General features: G+C 39.9%; 1 protein-coding gene across 2 annotated transcripts in view; it reads left to right on the top strand.

Annotated features, from left to right (window-relative positions):
* Nucleotides 1-19,156, top strand: part of MBP (myelin basic protein) — an 87,653-nt gene that overhangs the window by 50,331 nt on the left and 18,166 nt on the right. For both annotated transcript variants that reach the window (XM_026843659.1, XM_026843660.1), the window contains exon 3: nucleotides 16,928-17,358. In XM_026843659.1, coding sequence (XP_026699460.1) covers nucleotides 16,928-17,358 — 431 coding nt within the window. The remainder of the gene's footprint in view (nucleotides 1-16,927; nucleotides 17,359-19,156) is intronic.

A 19,156-nucleotide genomic window follows, 5' to 3' on the forward strand; every position in this document is an offset into this window, starting at 1 on the left:
GTTACTGCTGCCCCATAGCAGAGCTGACCTTCGTCATGGGCAAGTAAACTCCTGGATGTGTGGACAGGAAAAGGCTGCAGAGCCTTCTGGTGCACTCAGGATGGTGTCAAGGTAACCTCGAGCCATGTTTTTTTTCAAATTGTTCTTCACAGTTACTAAAGATGGAGTTAGCTTTTTTCCTTTTTATTTTCTTAATTGCTTCTTATTAGACTATTCTCTCTCGATTCCAGTAGTTCAGGCTTTCAGAGGGGGAAGAAAAAGAGATCCTCAGTAAGCCATGAACACAAATCTGGAGGTACATGGTCAATTTTTCTGCTACCTCCTCCAGCATGTTGGGCTTCTATGGTCTGTGGCACCCCTCTGGGATGCTGCACTGGTTGTCCTGGTTTCTCAAGATTACCAAAGTCCATGATTCACTACGACAGACTACATCCTAAACTGAGAACTGAACCAAATTGCAGGGGGTTTATAAATAGATTGCATTATTTGCATATTTCAAAAGGATGCTAAATAACTTTCTCAGATAGCACAGACTATGAATAGGAAAGGCTTCTTATTTTGACAATCACAGTTTGGGGCTACAGAAATGTTCTTAAAGCATTTATCTGGGAAATAAATGACCTTTTATTTTCAGAGATAAGATTAACACAGCTATTTTCTGTTTACGGAGCAGTTTTTACCTTTTGTGAGTTGTCTGCACAGCTTCCTAGGAGGTAGAAAAATGAAAACTTCCTGCTGAGAAAACCGAGGAAGTGTTGTTGTCTTTGTTTATTTCAGAAATGCGTGGTGGCTTGCGCGTAGTGCTCCTGCACACATGGACATGCACGCGCACACATTTCTTGTCATGCAAACACAAGTGGAGCATCGTTTAGAACTACTAATTGTTCAGCCTTTTGCAGGCAGGCGCAGGTTGCTGCATCTGAGGAGCTGCCAGCGCCAGGTTAGTGCAGGCCCAAGCCCACTCCAGGCATCAGCCAGGTTTGTTGGCTGGGGTGATCGTGATGCTGAGGATTGCAACATGACTTCTGCTGGCTTGGGGTGCAATGGAGCAATCTCTGCCTGCAAAAGTCAGGCACGGTATCGCCTGGCTTCCTGGGGTTGCATCTTCAGTTAGGGTAACCAGGAATGTGTGGCATATGTCTTGTGTATACAAGTGCTGCCCTTCTGGTGTAACCTACTGAATCACTCTCAGGCTTTTCATAAAGTTCTAAAAGTGGTGATTTTACTCATACTTTCTGGGTGGATTGAGAGGAACATACCCAAATTACACTTTGAAAGATGTGTTTATAGCATTTCTTGCCTGTTAAAATATTCCAGATCATGTGTAGCTGATTGTACTATCATTTTAGTCTTCAGAACTAGTTTGTTTTGTGCTGAGTGTGTTTTCTTCATCACATAAAAAGTGACTTTATACATACTCACATAGAAAAATAAAGTTTGTGGATTCTTTTTTTTTTCTTTCTTCTTTTTTAATAGCAGTAACTCCCACGAACTGGTACAAGGCTTAGTACTGTGCAAGCAGTTTTTCACTCTTAGAATGCTGCTACTGAAAAGCAGATATTGTGTAAAGTACCATCGATCACTGCCGCGGTTTTATACAGTTTGTCACCATTGTTCTTCGTATAGCATTGAGTCACATTTAGAACTATGGTACAGCTCACTAGTGTTCAGGCGGGGGGGGGGAGTGTTGTTTTTTCTTAACTTTAAAAAAAAAATCCTTACTATTTATAATCTAATATCAATTATTTGTTAGTGTTTAGAAAATATGTCTAATGTGGCCTATTCTAGATGAGAACAGGCTTATTAATACATTTTGAAGTGTGTAATGTGGCTTGTAATAATGGAGAATGGGATGGAGTTTCTAAAGACCTAGAATGGCTGATGTTAGATACTAAAATATTAAAGCAAAAAATCTAAAAGGCTGTTCTGACAGATGGTTAGCTTGGAGGCAGAAATGGGCTTTGGTATGTCTAGATTTACTTTAACAGCTTTGGGATTTCCTTATAATTCCTTGGATTTTTTTTCTGACTAAGAAGATACTGCATCTCAGGTAAAATCCAACTGAAATACTAGATAAATATGTGTTTAAAGAAATGTATTGAGGGAATTTCAGTAGTTTTCGTAGAGACTGGTATTCCCGCAGTGCCACAGAGTTTGTTGTGCTCTCTGGATATGTTGTTAGGATCCATTACCTTGGTTTTTTGCCAACTAAGACTCCAAAGTCTACTCTCAGGATTTTTCCTGAGATTTGATTTATTTCTTCTAACATAGAATTTATTTAAACAAACTGTTTCCCTATGAATGTGCTTTAGTGATTCCAGCAGGAAATTTGTTTTCATTTGGCAGATTTTTCAGGCTGCATTGATGGGCATGCTACTTGACAAGACCATCATTGCCACTTATCACAGTAAATATGATGGGAAGCACAATAAATTATTTTCTCAATGCTAAGCTTCCTTCAGTCTGTTGTAATGTGTATATGTAAACTGATCTTTGTACTTTCATTGCTATAACGTGCATTCTGGGATGAGGAAAGATAGGACTAAGGCTCTAAGAAATGTTTCTTTCAAAAGTGAAACAACCTGAAAAATTGACAGTTGGAAACTTTTAGCACTTGTTGGAGAGGTTTAATTTTGCAGTGAGAGCAAAGCATTCATGTGAGTTTTCTAACTAGCACTGTCTAGCAAACACCGTGTAAATACATCTTTTAGAAATGTAAGATTTCATGCTGCGCAGGTAGTGCAAGTAGCCCAGGCTACTTTGGAAATCTTGTAATTTTTCCCCCTCCTTCAGACAACATAGAAATGTTTTGTTTTCCCTTCATGCACTACCTGTATATATGAGCTTGTAATATTAAATGGGGATAAACTTGTTGGGATGTGGAGGAGGCATCACTGTATGATCTTTGTATTAACACAGCCATTTAAATTCCTCTGGGAAGGATGAGAAATGAAGTAATTCTACTTCCAGTGTAGAAAGGACGAACTTCCAAAACTGAATCAATCTGTGGCACCAACCAAGCGACACTTAAGACTGGGTAAGAGAACTGTGGGCAGATGCTGATCTAGCAGTGCTCTGTTAACAGAGCTGTAGTGGGTTGATGGGTACCACTGGAAAGATGAACATATTGTGAAATGACTTTGAAAGCTCTTAGTTAATGTAGACATATGTCAGTAATCCAGAGCAGCAAAAGTTTTTGAGAAAGGTCAAAACCCCATGCAGTATTTATTTTCCAAGTGGGAACCCTCTGAATTTAGACATTTTGTGTTAACTCCCAGTATCGTAAGATGTATGTGGATTTTAAGTATTTTACAACGTAAGTTACGAGAGGTAGTGCTTTATTCTTGTGACTGTTCTAACTGATTTCTGCTTGTACTAGTTTCTGACAGCTCTGACTGGTATTGGGGCTGGTAGGCTTTATGACCAGGAGAGATTTCAGAGGTGAATTTCTGTGCAGAGATAATTTGGAGTTTGGTCCAGAAGAGCCTGCTAAAGCTGCAGGAGTATGGCACGGGACTGCAGTATCTGTGGAGGTGGAGCTTGTGGGAGTAGGGTAAGCAGCACGACAGAGTGGTTGGGACAGCAGCTTTGTTCCAGGAGCCTAGTGAAGAGGAGGTGGATGAAGAACTGGCAACTGGTGGGGGAGCAGAGAGGGAGAGAGTGCTTGACGTGGGAGAGCAGCAGGATGGTGTGACAAATTGAAAGTGCCACTACTGTCCTTTTGTTCAGAGTTGGAAGATTTACATCCAGACATTTAAGGCTGTGGATTCTGTGGTTCACCATGGAGTATATGGTCTTCCCATGTGACTTCTTGTAACATGTTCCTGCTAAATGCTGGCCATTGCTTGCAGGATAGGCAGACAAGGTGATTGGTATCCAGCTCTAAAAGTCTGAGTTCATACTTCTCATCAACCTCTTCATCACCAAAAGAAACATTCGTCTCTTTCTTTCTGATTATCTCTATTCTGAACATCCTATTTTCAGCTCTCTGCCAATATTTTATATTCCTTCTGTTGAATAATCTCTCTGCTGTAAGACCCTGTGCCAATTGAGTCAGTGCAGACAACTTTAGTCCTTTGTATTCATTGTTGTATTTGCTGGAAGTTCCTGCTTGGTTTCAAGTATTCTTTATTCTGGTTTTATGACTGCACTCGAGGCTATTATGAAGAAGATACTGCCTCCTGTAAACTCTATGATAAGTTCTGAGACTTGTCATAGGAGGAGATAAGATTTCCTTCTAATGTGTCTTTTTTTGCCAGGCAGGCAGACTCTTTAGTCAAATCTCCTATCAATTGTTCCGGCAGATATTAGAGTTTCCTTCTGAAAAATATTTCTTTGGATATCAAATTTCTTCACTGAGGAAATCACTGAGAGGACTCCGAATAGTTTATCACTGATGTATGATCTAATCTATCTTTAAAACTCTTGGGTTTTTAATTGTGTAGATTATTTCAAGACCTTTGTATTTTTATAATTTTTCCTAATAATTTAACAGACTACCCACCGTTTATTGCATGTATTACAATAGTTTTATATCCTCTGCTCGTTCTGCCACAGCAGTTACATGGCAATTACATGCTCCTAGGTCTGTGCTGACATCCGCCATTATGCAGCTTCCAGACAAAGCTGTTTTGACAAGCAAGACAGAGCATGGTGTCAAAAATCCTGTTCCCTCCCTTCAGAGTAGGCAGCAGGATGCAACATTCAGGGGTGCTGTGCTCCTTGTGCCGGGGCCTGCAGAAAGACTCTAAACCACAAGACTGGCCGTATGCAGCCTTGGGAGTCTGTGCCTCAGCAGCATCCTTGTCATAAACGTGCAGAGGTATGGGTGCTTTTTGTACGTGACTCTGGATATGGCATGTGGAATTTGTCATCTTGAGTAACATGGCTTTGGGGTTTATCTTCAGAGTTCAGAATGATCATTTTGACTGTCACCCTCTAGAATCCCATATTATTATATGAATACATTTAAAAATCTGTTTAAGTATTGTCAGACAGACAAAAACTACAGAGTCTGAAATGCTGAAATCCCTGAAGTGACACATCTGTGAAGCATTAACTGTGTTTTAAAATTAGGAGTTAGCTGCTGATCTTTTAAGCAGAATTACTTCGTCACTGTCCATACTAAAGGCAGAGCTGGAGCTGCAGATGACAGCTACACGCAGTGTCCATATCAGACAGGGATCTTCTCTCCTTGCCAGCACCTTGCACTGCAGGTGAAGCTCATGACGTGGTCCTCTGCTTCCTCCAAGGGCACACAGGTGCTCATGTGTTCCACCTCATGGATGCAGCTGGTGGTGTGGCTCCTGTCCCCACAGAGGTGTGAGCTTCTTCCACTGCTGATGTTTTGGGTTGAGCTGGAGGTGTGAGTCACAGCATGGTTGTTGCGTTGCCCCAGGTACTCACATCTTCTGCCTCCTGGACACAGCTGGAGATGGGGGTCACAACATGGGCCTCTGCATCCTCTGCTGGCAGGGCAGAGTGGGTGGGAGGTGTGGGTCACCCTCTGGGCTTCTGCCTGCCACAGGGCACAGAGGTGCTTACACCTCTTTACAGTAATCCACCAGTGTCTGAGGTGTGACAAGCTCTATGAGCAAACTGCGACTGGAAGAAACTCCTGCTCTCTCTTGCTTCTCTGACCTTTCACCACGGATGTAAGGCAAAAAATAATTCTAAAGTGAAGATAATGTCAGAGCAATACAGTGTCTAACCGCTGTGGACTTCTGACTGTAGAGAACAGCAGTTTAGGCAGTCTTGAATATCGCTACAGACCCTTTTTGGCTTTTTTTGAGTATTTTTTGTCAACTTCTGTAGAGCCAGATCTTCAATTTTGTTTTACATGTACAACAGTGCAACACAGTGGAAAACGGTCTACAGGCTTATTCACGCTCAGGTATTTCAGATATTTTTAGAAAAGTTGGCAGATACGTACTCTCTACTGCAAATGTGTCATTTGTAGGACTGTAGCTTATCTTGGAATTTTCTGGTAAAAATTTTCTTCTAAAAACTACCGAAGTAACTCCCCTCACTGTGAATTCTGTAATGATGGAACTCCCTGAGATCAAGTGGGCTGTTTAAAGCTTCAGTTCAGAAGACATTAACAGGGAGAAATAGAGAAATTCAGAGGTACAGCAATGTACACCTGAAGGATGCATGAAAATTTCAAGCATATTGATGACAGCATCTTGCAGGTGATTCACAGCTACCAAATACCAGCTTGCATTGTGTATTGTTCTCTCTAGGACTGCCACGTTCTTGTCATTTGCTTTTTCCCTGTGCCTGCTCTATACAAAGGAGTCTTGGAAATCGAACTTTGGAAGTTATGTCCCCAAAACCGCAAATCAGTGCATTTATTTTGGGGGGAGTTACAAGCGTTTATATTCTTTTTTCTTTTTTTTTTTTTTTTTTTCCAAGCATATTCAGAACTCATATACAGTACTTTAGGCTATATTTACTCCTGTGAAGTGTTTTGTTGGGGTTGGTTAGGTTTAGGTAGTTGATCTCAGGAAAACATAATACACGTGAACAGTATTATTCTGTAGGACTAAAATACTCTTCATATAAATAGGGGTTTGTAGTCTCATGCTGTAAGTAGTTTCCCTGTGGTCACAATCAAAGTGTGTTTCTTAAAGTTAGCGTGTTTGCAGAATAAAATACAGTTGCAGTAAGTTAACCAGTTTATAATTCCTAAATAATAATCTACCACTCAGACACTTAAACCCTGGTCAAGAAGAAACAGCAATGTTATCCAGGCCTCTTTTGGAGAGTCTACGTGTTGGGTTTTAACAGAAAATATTCTACGGCTGCTTTTTTGTGGTGCTTATGAATCTCTGAAAAACTTCCTTTGAACCAGCTGGTTCAGTCACTGTCCTCACCTCACTCATTTCTTCAATACTTCTTTTTCTGCTGATTTTAAGGCCTTGTTTCTCTGTGGTGTTGTGAAAGAAATCTTAACTAATACTGTGTATTCACTTGCACTGACAGGAATAGGATTTTCAGAAAAAAACAGAACTGATGTGGAAAATACAAAAAATAGTGGAAGCTGCGAAATCTGATATAAGTGCGAGTCATTTCATTGTGGTGTTGCTTGGGGAGGGGGGGATATGTACAGGTTTTGCAACCTAACAATAATTCAAGGTCAATGTGTCTAGCAGAAAAGGTGAATAATCAAGCAATCTTTGTACACAAAATTGTTTGTTACAAATGATGCCCCAGCTCACTTTGCTGTGGGAGGATCCTTTGTGAGATACCCGAGATTAAAACAAACCTGTATATTCTAGTAACACAAAGGAACATTTTTCTTTGAAACTGGTGGGTGGATAAAATTCTTTGGTTAAGTTTTTAAAAAACTCTCTGCAGGCTGTGTGGAGAATTGCCACATGCTTCTCATAGATTCCAAATTTCTGCCATAGCAAGTCCCACTGGTTTCAACCACAGGCTTTTTTGTTTTCTGTACTCTTCTTTGTAACCCTAAGCAAATGGAGGCAATGCCAGAAGCTCTGGAAAACAAGAGAGAGAGGCTGCGAGCCAGGCCTACACTGCTGCATTCCTCTGCAATGGTAGGCCACCGTGTGGGCTTCATTTCAGCTCTTCAATTGTGAATCAGGGGCACCGATAAGCAAGTAACCAACTCTGTGAAAACATGCAGAGTGCAAGGCAGGTCGTGCAATCAAGTGGATCAGTTTTAATTACAGTCTTGAAATCAAAAACCGTTTCCCACGGGAGATATTTTTAACTTCGAATGCCTCTTTTTACTTGCATATTTTTTTACTTAAATATGCTCACAAGCAGACACAACCTTCACACACCCAGGAGGCAAATAACAAAGTCCAGAGCCAGTTTCGTTTTGCTATTGATCGTGCCATGTATTCCCACATAGGTGACTTTCTTTACATGTAGCTTGTCAGTACAGTTAGATAAAGGCAGCAGATGGCTCAGTAGAAAACTTTTCTGCAAGACCTCAAAAGCTAGCAGTTAGCAGTAACTCGTAATTTCTTACAAAGATGCATCACTGCGTTGCAGAAATACATATATAGCCTGTACTATAAAACCCCATTAGCACTGGGGAAGAGGAAATTAAGCTCAGTGAAATTAAGGGAAATTAAGCTCAGTGCAATGACAAACAATGTATAACTTAGGCCCCCCAGCTAATTTCTTGCATGTTAAATTTGGTGTGACTTTCAGAGTAGTTTAAGGAAAAAAAAAAAAAAAAAAAAAAAAAAAAAAAGGCTGTTGTACCTCTGGTTTTAAGTTTTAGCATCATCTCTAGCAGGAAAACATCTAGAATTTGTATGCAATTACAGTTCCTATTGCTGACTCACTTGCCTTGATTCCTGTGACACGGACAGAATGAACATGGCTGTTTCAGCTGCTGCCACTACTCACTTTGCTACTTTGAGTATCTGTGTGAAGGGCTAAGTTTCTTTGGTAAGAACAGAGAGGAAAGAGAATACTTAAAGACACAAATAATACAGAGTGTACAAATTTGGGGAAGGTATAACATTGTTTTTCCTCTATCAAGTCTAAAAGCTGTCTCCCAGAGAGCAGCCCCTCACGGTGGGTAACAGGATGTTAATGCATTTCAGCCCATAGTAACCACACATGCTTCTTGGTAATTTCCAGACTTTGGGCATGGACTACAATGTTGGGTTATTACTGCACAGACTGCAGGTGTGTTCACATCTCCTGCCATGCAGATGCTAGAGTTGTGTCTGCCTCGGTGAAAAGTCTGACGATACAGAAGAGAGTTTTCCAGCAAAAGGACCCCTGGTGATGGTATATCAAAAAATCTCTTGACTCAGTATTACTACTTTTTACACAGTGATACTGTAAAACTTAGCTGCCTTCGGTGGAACACTAGTGCTGAACACAACCTGTAGTGAATATACAGCGTGCTTGTAGTTTTTATTTTTATTTTATATTTGTTTCATAGAACCAACCCTCTCAAATCATAAAATTGTTAGCAAAACTAAAAATGGTATGCTGTTTGCTAATTCATGAGGTAAGACTTAAACATTTGGTGTTACACCAAATCTAACTCCAGTTAGATATTGCATTCCTGTGTGTTTTCAAATGGTCATTGATTTGGTTGTGTCATGGTTTTACTAGTTAAGCTGAAAAAGTCGCTATGTTTACCCTGCCAGAAGACGTACCACAGCCACAACTCCCCACAGTGCCAGTACCACCTGTTACAGGGATCTCTCTTCCAAAGGTTGTTAAGTGCAAGCACACTTTTGTTAGCTTTACTGCAGAGCGATGTTTAAGGGATGCATTTATCGTGGAACAGGTGATCTTCTAACAAGCGATGGTTCAGTTACATATGAAACACTTTGTCTGGGACAATCAAGTCTAGCTGAATTTAAGGGAAAGAAAAAAAAAATCAAGCTGTTGATTACCCTAATGAACTTGCAAAATTAATACTTCTTACTGTTTATCACTGTAATTCAGCGCTACTTTTATAGATGAAATGAAAGTGTATTCACTTCTATGTTGTGTTCATCATCTGAATTTTAAGCATTGGGTCCATGAAATGAAAGAGGCAAACTTAGGAAAGCAGATGATGTTTGTTATTAAAGGACATCATTTACTGGTCATGTTGCATATAATTTTACAGTTTTCCTCAGTATAAATACGACCTAGAAACAGTTGCTACCATATTGAAAGAAGTGCATTTATTTTAACGAGATTCTGTGGGACTTATGCAAACTTTTACTGCTTGTACCAACAATGGATATGCTAGGTCCAGCACTTAAAATTGAAAAGTCCTTTCTTGTCCCCCAAGCAGGGAGTTGATGATTTTGATTGTTCTTATTCAGTGACTGTACGTAGTAAAGAATGTTTCTGGCAGATCACCTCTCTTGTACTGACAACCTTCAGGATAAACTACTTCATGGGTAGATTTTTCCAGCTCTATTTCCTGAGCTCAGAGAATTATCTTTCATGTAGCTGGGGGAAGTCCTGAAAATTATAAATATAAGGGTGATGACAAGACCTGCTCTCTGGTACACCGAGGGAACCAAAAAGAAACTGTCAGGTCAGCTTGGAAGGTTTATTTATCACAGTGTCAAAGGAACAGCACTAGTATTACAGACACCTTTTGACAGCCAGCAGTTTTTTCACTGAGTGGCCCCTTGTAAAGAAGGTTGCTAGTCATTTTGAGAGCTTTTACTGGGTCTCTTACATAGTAAAACAGCTACTTTTTGAACCAATGCCAAAATATGTCAAATGTTCAAGGCTTTTTTTCAGCAGATCTGGAATACATTTTAGGTTGTATCAGAAATGAAGCGAGAGGAATTCTCATACCACAGTAATTAGTATCTGAAAGAATTGTCATTCTCCTATACAATTTTCTTTTTTTTTTTCTTCCCTACAGCATAGTTTTATGCTTAAAAGTACATATTCCTATTCTACCTGAGTGGATGCAGTATTTATTTCTTCCAAAATATGAGCATAAATAATGTAGACATAGTGTCACTCCTTTCTCCTGCTAAACCTGCAAAGACAGGTATTTCCATAATATAGTAAGATGTGAACTGGCACTTTTTTTTCTTCTCCATCAAAACCTTTTTGTTTTTTTCAGGCGAGTTCTGCTGTAAGGCCAAGCTCTGCTTCCTTGATGGGTGTTCTTCAGTGGGAGAGAGCCTGGGAGGGCTTGGAGAGATGAGATCTTTCATAAGTCTGAAAGCAACTGTGCCAGGACTTGAGTATTAGCGAAGGTCTAGAATGAATAGATGCAGTTTGACCTATTGGTTTTCAGTCTGGCAGTAGCTCTCAGGGGGCATAATGCTGCCTGCAGAGAACAGCTAAGAACTGGTATTCCACAAGGCATCAGGGCTTCAGGGAAAGCAGCATTTGCCAGGATCTTGTAAAATTTTAAGTGGAAATTCCATTCATCTGGCTGCACCATTGCAGTCTAAATGTCAGTTCTTTTTAGAGTGGTGCTCTTTTTATGTGTGGTGCCTTTACCAACAGCAGTGCAATCCTTTGTATCAGGCTTAGCCAGTGATCTTTATTGTCCTAAGATGTAGTACAGAACTAAACTTGGTCTTTTATTCAGATGAGTTCAACAAAAGTAAATACAACTGTAGTAACAGTATTTATGAGCCTGTACTGGGCCAGGTAGGGTTTTCCACTTTTTACTGTATCTTTAGTACTAAGGGTTATTGTAAGGAAAATGATGCCACAACAGACCCCCTTATTCACTGCTTTGTCAGATAAGGGTGGAATCAGTGGAATGGAAACACCCTCACAACGTTTCATTCTTATCTGGTAAGAGTCTTGTATGCTCTATAATGTTGGAAACATGCAGTGAGGGAGGAAAGTCAAAGGAATGCATGTTATGCTTATCAGATGGTTTCTCATTTTTTGTGGAGGTTTGGTCTACAGCTTGATTAGCCCATAGGAAAAGCTGAGTTTCTTATGCAGAAAAATATTCTTCCTTTGGTTACTCTGAAGCTATAGAGAAAATTTGCCTTTGGGTGGCATTTTTTCCCTGAAAGTGATAAGCTTTGGTAAGGAGGAAGGGAGGAGAGTGAGCTGTAATGGAAGCAATCTTTTGGCTAACTGCAGTAGGAGTGTTAAAGTCATGTGAATCTGTATTATAAGACACACTGGCATTTCTCTCTGCATTCGTTCTGCTAGCAAATGGGAAAAATGTTTGTGTAAAGGCTAAATGCACCAGCAGATCAGTTCTAGTTGTGTTCAGAGCTATAACCGTTTGTTTCACAATTATGCTGCGTGCCATCTATTCCAAACAGAAATATTTGTTCAAAATTGTTTTCCAACAGTTTGACAGGCATCAGACAAACCCAGTAATTAGATCTGTGAAGTGTCTGATGGCATATTGCCTTCTAACCATATTAGTGAAGTTAGGCCGAGAGCCATTTTTTGTCTGCAGTGTCTTAGCATAATGAGGATAAATCAAGCTTTGCAGTTCAGATTTAACAATGGAGACCTAATTCTTTCCTCTCTCTCCCCAAATACTTCTGTAGCGAAGCCTCATGGCTGTAGACACTCCCTTCTGCTGTGAGCTGTGCTGCAGTAGAAGTCCAAACCAGGACCTGGACTGTATCTCTTGCTGGTGCCCAAGGGAGGGAGTAGAACCAACTCAAGCATTTTGATCAGTTAACTCCTGTAGTTCTAAAGCCACTCAGCAAACGATCAGGAGATCCAACAGCCTTATTTGCTGAACCTTTCTCTGCACCAGTTTACTGGTTTGCACCCATTCTCTCGTCCCCCCTTCTCCTTTTAGTCTGACCAACAGTGCTTCCACTGCATGCTAAGCTCCTCGGTGCCAGCTCCAGCAGTAGAGCTCTGGCTGAAAGCCCGGACTGGCCTTTCAGTTTCAGACAGATGACCTGCACCAATCTGTAGGATGAACAGGTTTTGCTACACTTGCCTTTGATACTTCATACAGTGGAGGACCAAATAGTTGGATCCTTTTTTCCAAGGAAATTAAGTGTTAAATTGGCCTGGTTTTTATTTGATCCTGGTCCTTGTGGTAGGTCACAGTATGTAATTACTGATGCATGTTCAGACGACTCATTTATGTGTGCATCCAAAGCCCCATTGTTCCATCTACTTGAGAACATCAGAGTTTGAAGCGAGGTGTTTGATAGTGCAGAAAAAATGGAAGTGGGTGACTTCATAACTGTATCCAAAGACAGAGTTGAATTCGGGCTCCCAGCAGTGCCTTATGCTATTCTTCCTACAAAACAGTTCTCTAAGGCCCTTTCTCTAGAGAACTTAACTGCATAAAAAGGAAAGGCACAATGTTGGGAAACAGTAATCTTAACGTAGAGTTGGAACCGGGATATTCTCAGCTGCAGTTTATATGTAGTGATGATGGATGTGCTTTTTCTGTGCTTTCCGTTCTTTCAAATGTCCTCATATTACCATGAATAGTACTAAAACCCGCACGTTCCAGAATAGTGGTTTTCATCCTGTTAAATGGTGCAAGGCAAGCTATTACTAATACATTGCATATATGCCTTAGCACTACAGCTTACTGAAGATCTTGAAATCTTACAAAGCTGAGTAGTTTTTAGGTGTAACCTTTTGTTTTTCAAGTGACTAAACCCAGGTAAGTCAGTACAAAATTCCAGATGTTTTACTTCATATTTTATTATCAGCATTTCAATAAACATGCTGAAATATAGTTGACTCAGAATTGAGAACTGCACTACATTATATTTAACTATCCAGTTGTCTCATAGAAAAGACAGGGCCAAAAAAGTAGAAAAGGACAAACACAGGTTAAATTTCATATACTGATGAGCAATGCTTCATAAATATACATGACAAGCTAAAATGAAAAGCTGATTCAAAAGGTCCCTGAAGTTAAGTGAGAGAAATTTTCATCTTCGTACTCTGAGAAAAGAAGGTCAGGAAGAAGGAAATTAGTAATCAGTCACAGCAATCTGTAGTTAGGATAAAATATATTAAATATTTGGTGCTATAAATTTGATTAATCTACTTTGTGGTGTTTGTAACGAGTAAATAATACTTAATTCTTAAGATTTTATACAAATATTTAAGCTGCTGTCATGCATTAGTACAATCAACGTTTGCAACATGCTGTGACTGTTGAACTAAGCCTCTCTTGAGAAACTGAAGTAGCAGAATATGCTTCTGCTTTCATCATTTTCCTCATGTATTTTACAGCATTTGTAGAGGGAGCAGCAATAAGAATGTGAGAGGAATTACAAGTATCTGCAAGAAAGCAAGACTGGAAAGGAGTGGGAGGAGATTAAAAACTTGTAATCCTTTTATCCTTTTTTTTAATTAACACATTAAAACTCTTAGCTCAACAATCTCTTCCCAGTTAGGTTGTCCTCTGTATGAAAGAAGACTGTGGACTTCTATATACATAAGGAGGGACTGTCATAGAGCAGCTCTACCAAGTGACCCATGAGAAGGAAAATTGTATCCAAGGACTCTCCATCAGAGATTGTATAAAATGGGTTTCCATCGTCTTGGCAATAGCTGTTGTTTGAACCACAGGGCTGAGAGGTCCCAGCTAATTAGAAGCTTACGCAAAAATCCTATTTTGATTCTCAAGAAATAGGATAAACTTAGTATCAAATTGAGTATTACAAACAGTGGTTTTGAAAATACTTGTAGGCAGCCTAACTCCTATTAAAGGCAGTAGGGCATTGGATTTAATGTTGTTTCATTGAAAGAACCTTTGGAATGTCTATTTTGTTTCATTAACAGACTGTTTAGAATTTTTGGCCCATCTATATTCCTTCGTTTTGGGCGTCACTGCATATACAGGGAACAAATGGCTTTGTACATTCTGACCAATATGCACAGGGAAAATTATGCCAGCAGCAGGCTCCAGAGCTGCACAGTGCAAGAGGAACTGGAAAGGTGGCATTGCCTTTGCGAGTGCTCCTCAGCCATGCCTGGAGTGCCAAATCCCCGCTTGGCATCTGGCGCTCTCCTGCTGCTTTTGAGCTAACGCGAGGACGTGCTTTTCCCATGCTCTCGCCTGCACAGCTTTCAATGACTTTATTCACTTAAATATAAATAGATGACAATTTAATAGCCTTCTGGTAATGCCTATGGCAATGCATTCTTCTGTACTTATGATTTAACCCATTTTACAGGGGTTTAAAAAAAAATAAATGCCTGAAGACTTTTTCCTCCCTGGGCAGCTTTCTCTTGTACAAGTGATACGGTACAGCAAGGGTACTCTATTTTAACAAGAGAGCTTCATCTTGCAAGGAGGAAAAAAAAAAGTGTATCAGTCTCATATATATAGCATTTATAGTGGGTTTTAACAGAAGTCTAAATACTTGTTTTTTAAATGAACAAGTAAGTATAAGTTTACATGCTCCATTAATCCTGGATATCCTTAAGACATTATTGAAGTGATCTGTCTCTCCAAATGCACTTGAAGAATTTGATTAGTTAGCTCAAATATTAACAATATCTCTGTTACGTATTTTTAAATATTAGAGAAGACTTATGCATGCCGAAAATCTAGAGGAAAACTTAAATGTGTGCTTTCATTACTGAAATAAAGCATACAGAAAGATTTATACTTTATAGCTCACTGCGTTACGCATTGGGAGAAGCTACTTTTATGGCACAAATACCCTTCTTTGTTGCTTACCAATACCAGCATTCAGTGACACAAAGAACAACTGTTGTAAAAAATATTAGTATGCAGATGCTCTAGTGTTTTGTTAATGCATTTAATTAAATACAATAGCTCTTTTGTTTGTTTTCCTTTTTCTGTTCTTGAATGGATTTGTATTATGGTATAGAATCTAGACTTAGAGTTGCTGTTTAAAATGTTTTGCAGTTTTAGAATGTGTCATATATCCATGTTAGTTACTTTCTCTTTCAGATGTTTTAACCAAAGAAAACTTCCTTGAAGTTTCCCAATATTTTCTAGGTAGTTTTCAAAGAAGAAAGAAAAAGGTTGCACAAGAAAACTGCATGTTATGTTTTTATATGAAAAACTGTAGCAGACTAATTACAACAAATCATAGCCTAAGTACGAGTGTATGTATTTGCAGAAGCCATCGTTACTGTCTTGTGTCATTATCCATAAAATAATTTCAGAATTATTCTCAGCCTGAAAAGAGGCTTCTTTAGTGCCCTGTGGGTGGGTGAAATCCTATGAAATGACTGTGTCAAGTCTGAAATTGCTCTGGTGAATCAGCAGAGTACTTGAGCTCAGAGTACTTAGGAAACATAACGGTTCCCATCCCTCCCATGGCAAGAAGGACCAAATCAAATGGGGATGTAATGAGGTAATTGGAAGACCCTAAAGGCAACGTATTACTAACTGTAACTTATTTCTGAAATTTTGAGCCTCATTAACTCTAAAAAACGTTTCTGACACAAGTATGTCTGCTCTGAAGATTGCTTCTCAAGCAGTGACCTACTAATATTCTTTTGGTGTTCCTTGAAAATAAGACACATTCTTCAGTGGGTACAGTTTCCTTTAGAACAGTGGGAATAATGGTATAGACTATAAAAACCTACATCAATCTTTACCACCGATAGAAGGAGCTACTGCAGGTTAAGGGTTAAGTGTGCTGCAGCTGATTCTTTCCAGATATTTTACTGTGTACATCAGAACACAACTGTGGAGAAGGCAGCAGATGTTTCCCTTACACCACAGAGGTCTTTCTCACCACCTTTCTTGGCTAAAAGCTCATGAGTTTCCAATAATTGTTTTTGTCGTTTCTCACAAGCACTAAAGGCAAATCAGACAGTTTTGCTTCAATGTCAGTGCTAGAACATTGTACGCAGTGTCGGGATCATATGTGGAGAATAACTGTCATGGGGGGGTCAAGCAGCAATTGCAGCTTAGTGTTATCTGGCTTTTTGAAGTGAGGACAATTAAAATAACCTCCCCTCATTACACTAGTTTGATCAGTATTGAAGTTACAGTGAGGGATTCCAAATGAGGACAAAACCGTCAGGTCCAAAAGTTCTGATACTGTGGAGAGGGAGTGTGCACTTGCGAAGGCACAGTCCTGCAACATTGCTTTAATTATTTTTTATTCCCCGTTTTGGAGATAAATGTCACATTTTAGAATTGTGGTCTTCAAGGGAAAATAAGGGAATTCTAATTGTTCACTGAAAGCTGCCTCATCAGCAAACCTTCCATGTAAATAAAGTTAGTTTCATTTGGGCTTTGAACAACCTATTGATATATTTACAAATATGTTTAATTTACAAAAGCACCTAGAACTACTGCAGATTTGGTGTGAGAACATCATTCCAGTTTTGGTTCCAAGATAGCTTAATGTTCTTAAAGGCTGATAGAGAACATAGTTTCATTACAACTGCACATATTACGGGTTTTGTATGCAATGAGCATCTCAAGGGAAGGGAAAGAAAGCAGCATTGTTCCAGGGCTGTTTTTCACAGGCCTGTATTCATATCTCATCCTTGTTGTTTGCAGGAGAGGCAGATGTGAACCAGAACAATGGGACCTCCATGAAGAGCCCAGCGGTGACAGACTCCAAAGGCACAGCAGACCCGAAGAATGCCTGGCCTGAGGCCAACCCAGCTGACACGACTGGTCGCCCCCACTTGATCCGCCTCTTTTCCCGAGATGCCCCAGGAAGAGAAGACAACACCTTCAAAGATCGGCCCTCAGAGTCAGACGAGCTACAGACCATCCAAGAGGACAGTGCAGCAGCTTCAGAGAATTCGGATTTGATGGCTTCACAAAAACGCTCCTCTTTCCGGCACGGATCAAAAATGGCATCCGCGAGCACTACAGACCATGCTAGACATGGATCTCCAAGGCACAGAGACTCGGGTCTACTTGACTCTCTGGGCAGATTCTTTGGAGGTGAAAGACACGTTCCCCGACGGGGCTCGGGCAAGGTGAGCTCTGAGGAATAGAGAACTGCACAGCTACAGGAAAAAAAAGTACAATTAAACAGGAAGGGTGGGACTAAAAGGAAGGTGTAACTGCTATAATGCAAGAGTTGACTTAGCCAGCAAGATGTTACTTGCAGATGTGTAATTTAATGCTTGGCTTTAAATTGAAAACAACAAAAAAAACCATAAATCTGAGAAACAAGAGGAGCTGTTCTGGGCAGTAGCAAGGAGTATTAGAAATCCAGGTGGCTCTAGAGACATTACTGAGGGAATTTTTATGAACATTTCATGTGGTGCATTGTATGCGTTTGTGTGCTGTGCCATGTACAGAAACTTCAGTCTGCTTTTGTATGTTTTTCTTAAATATTTGCAAAACGGAGCTAGGTGAGAGCACTAAATGCAAGACAATCTCTAGATAGTTTGGCACTAACTGAGGGACAGCCTTGGAAATAGATGTTAGAAAAAGAACTATGGCCAGATTCTCAGCCTGCTTGCACAAGATCATGTTTTAAGGTCAGTTGATAGCATTGCTGAGGAGATGGCTTGACAGATACATTATCCTGAATCCCAGGTGTACAAAACAGTTCAACTGCTTTATTCTGGTCAGAAGTGAAGATTTATATCCCAAGCATTTCATATTGGAAATTGTGCAACACACTATTTCTTCATTATGAATTGAAAAACAATGTATTGATGGAAGGATGTTACTTGAATTATTTTTTTCCAGGATTAACCTGCCGCCTCTGATAAGTTATGCAGATAGCATGTTGGTTCACTGTTGTTCAAGTGGCAAAGTTTAAGGTATTTTCACTGTACCCTTTGCCATGGAAATGATAAATGAAGCCTTGTGTTTGTGTGTTCACACACATGAGCACTTGAATGGAACTACTGTGGGGCTGCAAAACCTTTGTTTTGGCTGAATATATTGTTTGATGTAGCTGCTCACGTTGTGTGTTGAAAAAAGCAATGCTCGTAGCTGCTGGCTGGACCTAAATTTTTCAGTAACCTTTGACGTTTGCTGTCTGTTCAGTAGCTCTAACCTGTGATGCTTGCTGGGATGGGTTATCATGCGCAGCTTTCCCAAGCTGGCTGTCTCATAGTGCTGCACTGGCACACAGTGTGTACTTCCCTGTGGTTTAGAATTGATTTGTGATCATACGACAGCTGCAGGCTGCCAGTGTACTTCTCAGCTCTACTCTCGGAAGCACAACGTATAACAGCCCTTCCCTGAAGAGCTGTTGCAATGTACAGACCACTGGATGAAAAATACTCTAGAAACCTAAAACCAGAAGCTTCTCGCACATGGTACCCAGTTCTGTGTAAGCCGTGTGTTTTGGTCTTTTTGTTTCTCGCATTTACAAACTGGGGCCTGTAATGCTAATGACACAAGTTGTTTTTCTAGGTATATAATGCTCATATGTGCAACAAGCAGTTGCTGCGAGAATGAAGAAAACCACTTTTCTTACTGTTACTGCAAATATCAGAGACTGTTCCCAACATTGCTGTTTTCTGGAACCTGGTTGGCTAGCTCAACTCTTGCCATTTTATTCATATACTGTGTTACTTAGTAAGAAATAGTATATGAAATGTTCTTTGTACACCAAGGAAACAATACCAAAAACTTAGATTTTGCATACAGAATATACAGAGGTATGTACGTTCTTGCTTAGCAATAAAACAAACCAACCAACTCAGTTTTTAGTAGTGATGACTAAAAAAAATGGCTGCAAGTTGTACAGATTCTGTATTTTATCCTTTGGTGTGAACACGCTGTGATTCTCTACAGATCTCCACAAAATTC

Source organism: Athene cunicularia (assembly GCF_003259725.1).
Source record: "Athene cunicularia isolate RWA chromosome 2 unlocalized genomic scaffold, athCun1 chr2_part1, whole genome shotgun sequence".
Taxonomy (NCBI): domain Eukaryota; kingdom Metazoa; phylum Chordata; class Aves; order Strigiformes; family Strigidae; genus Athene; species Athene cunicularia.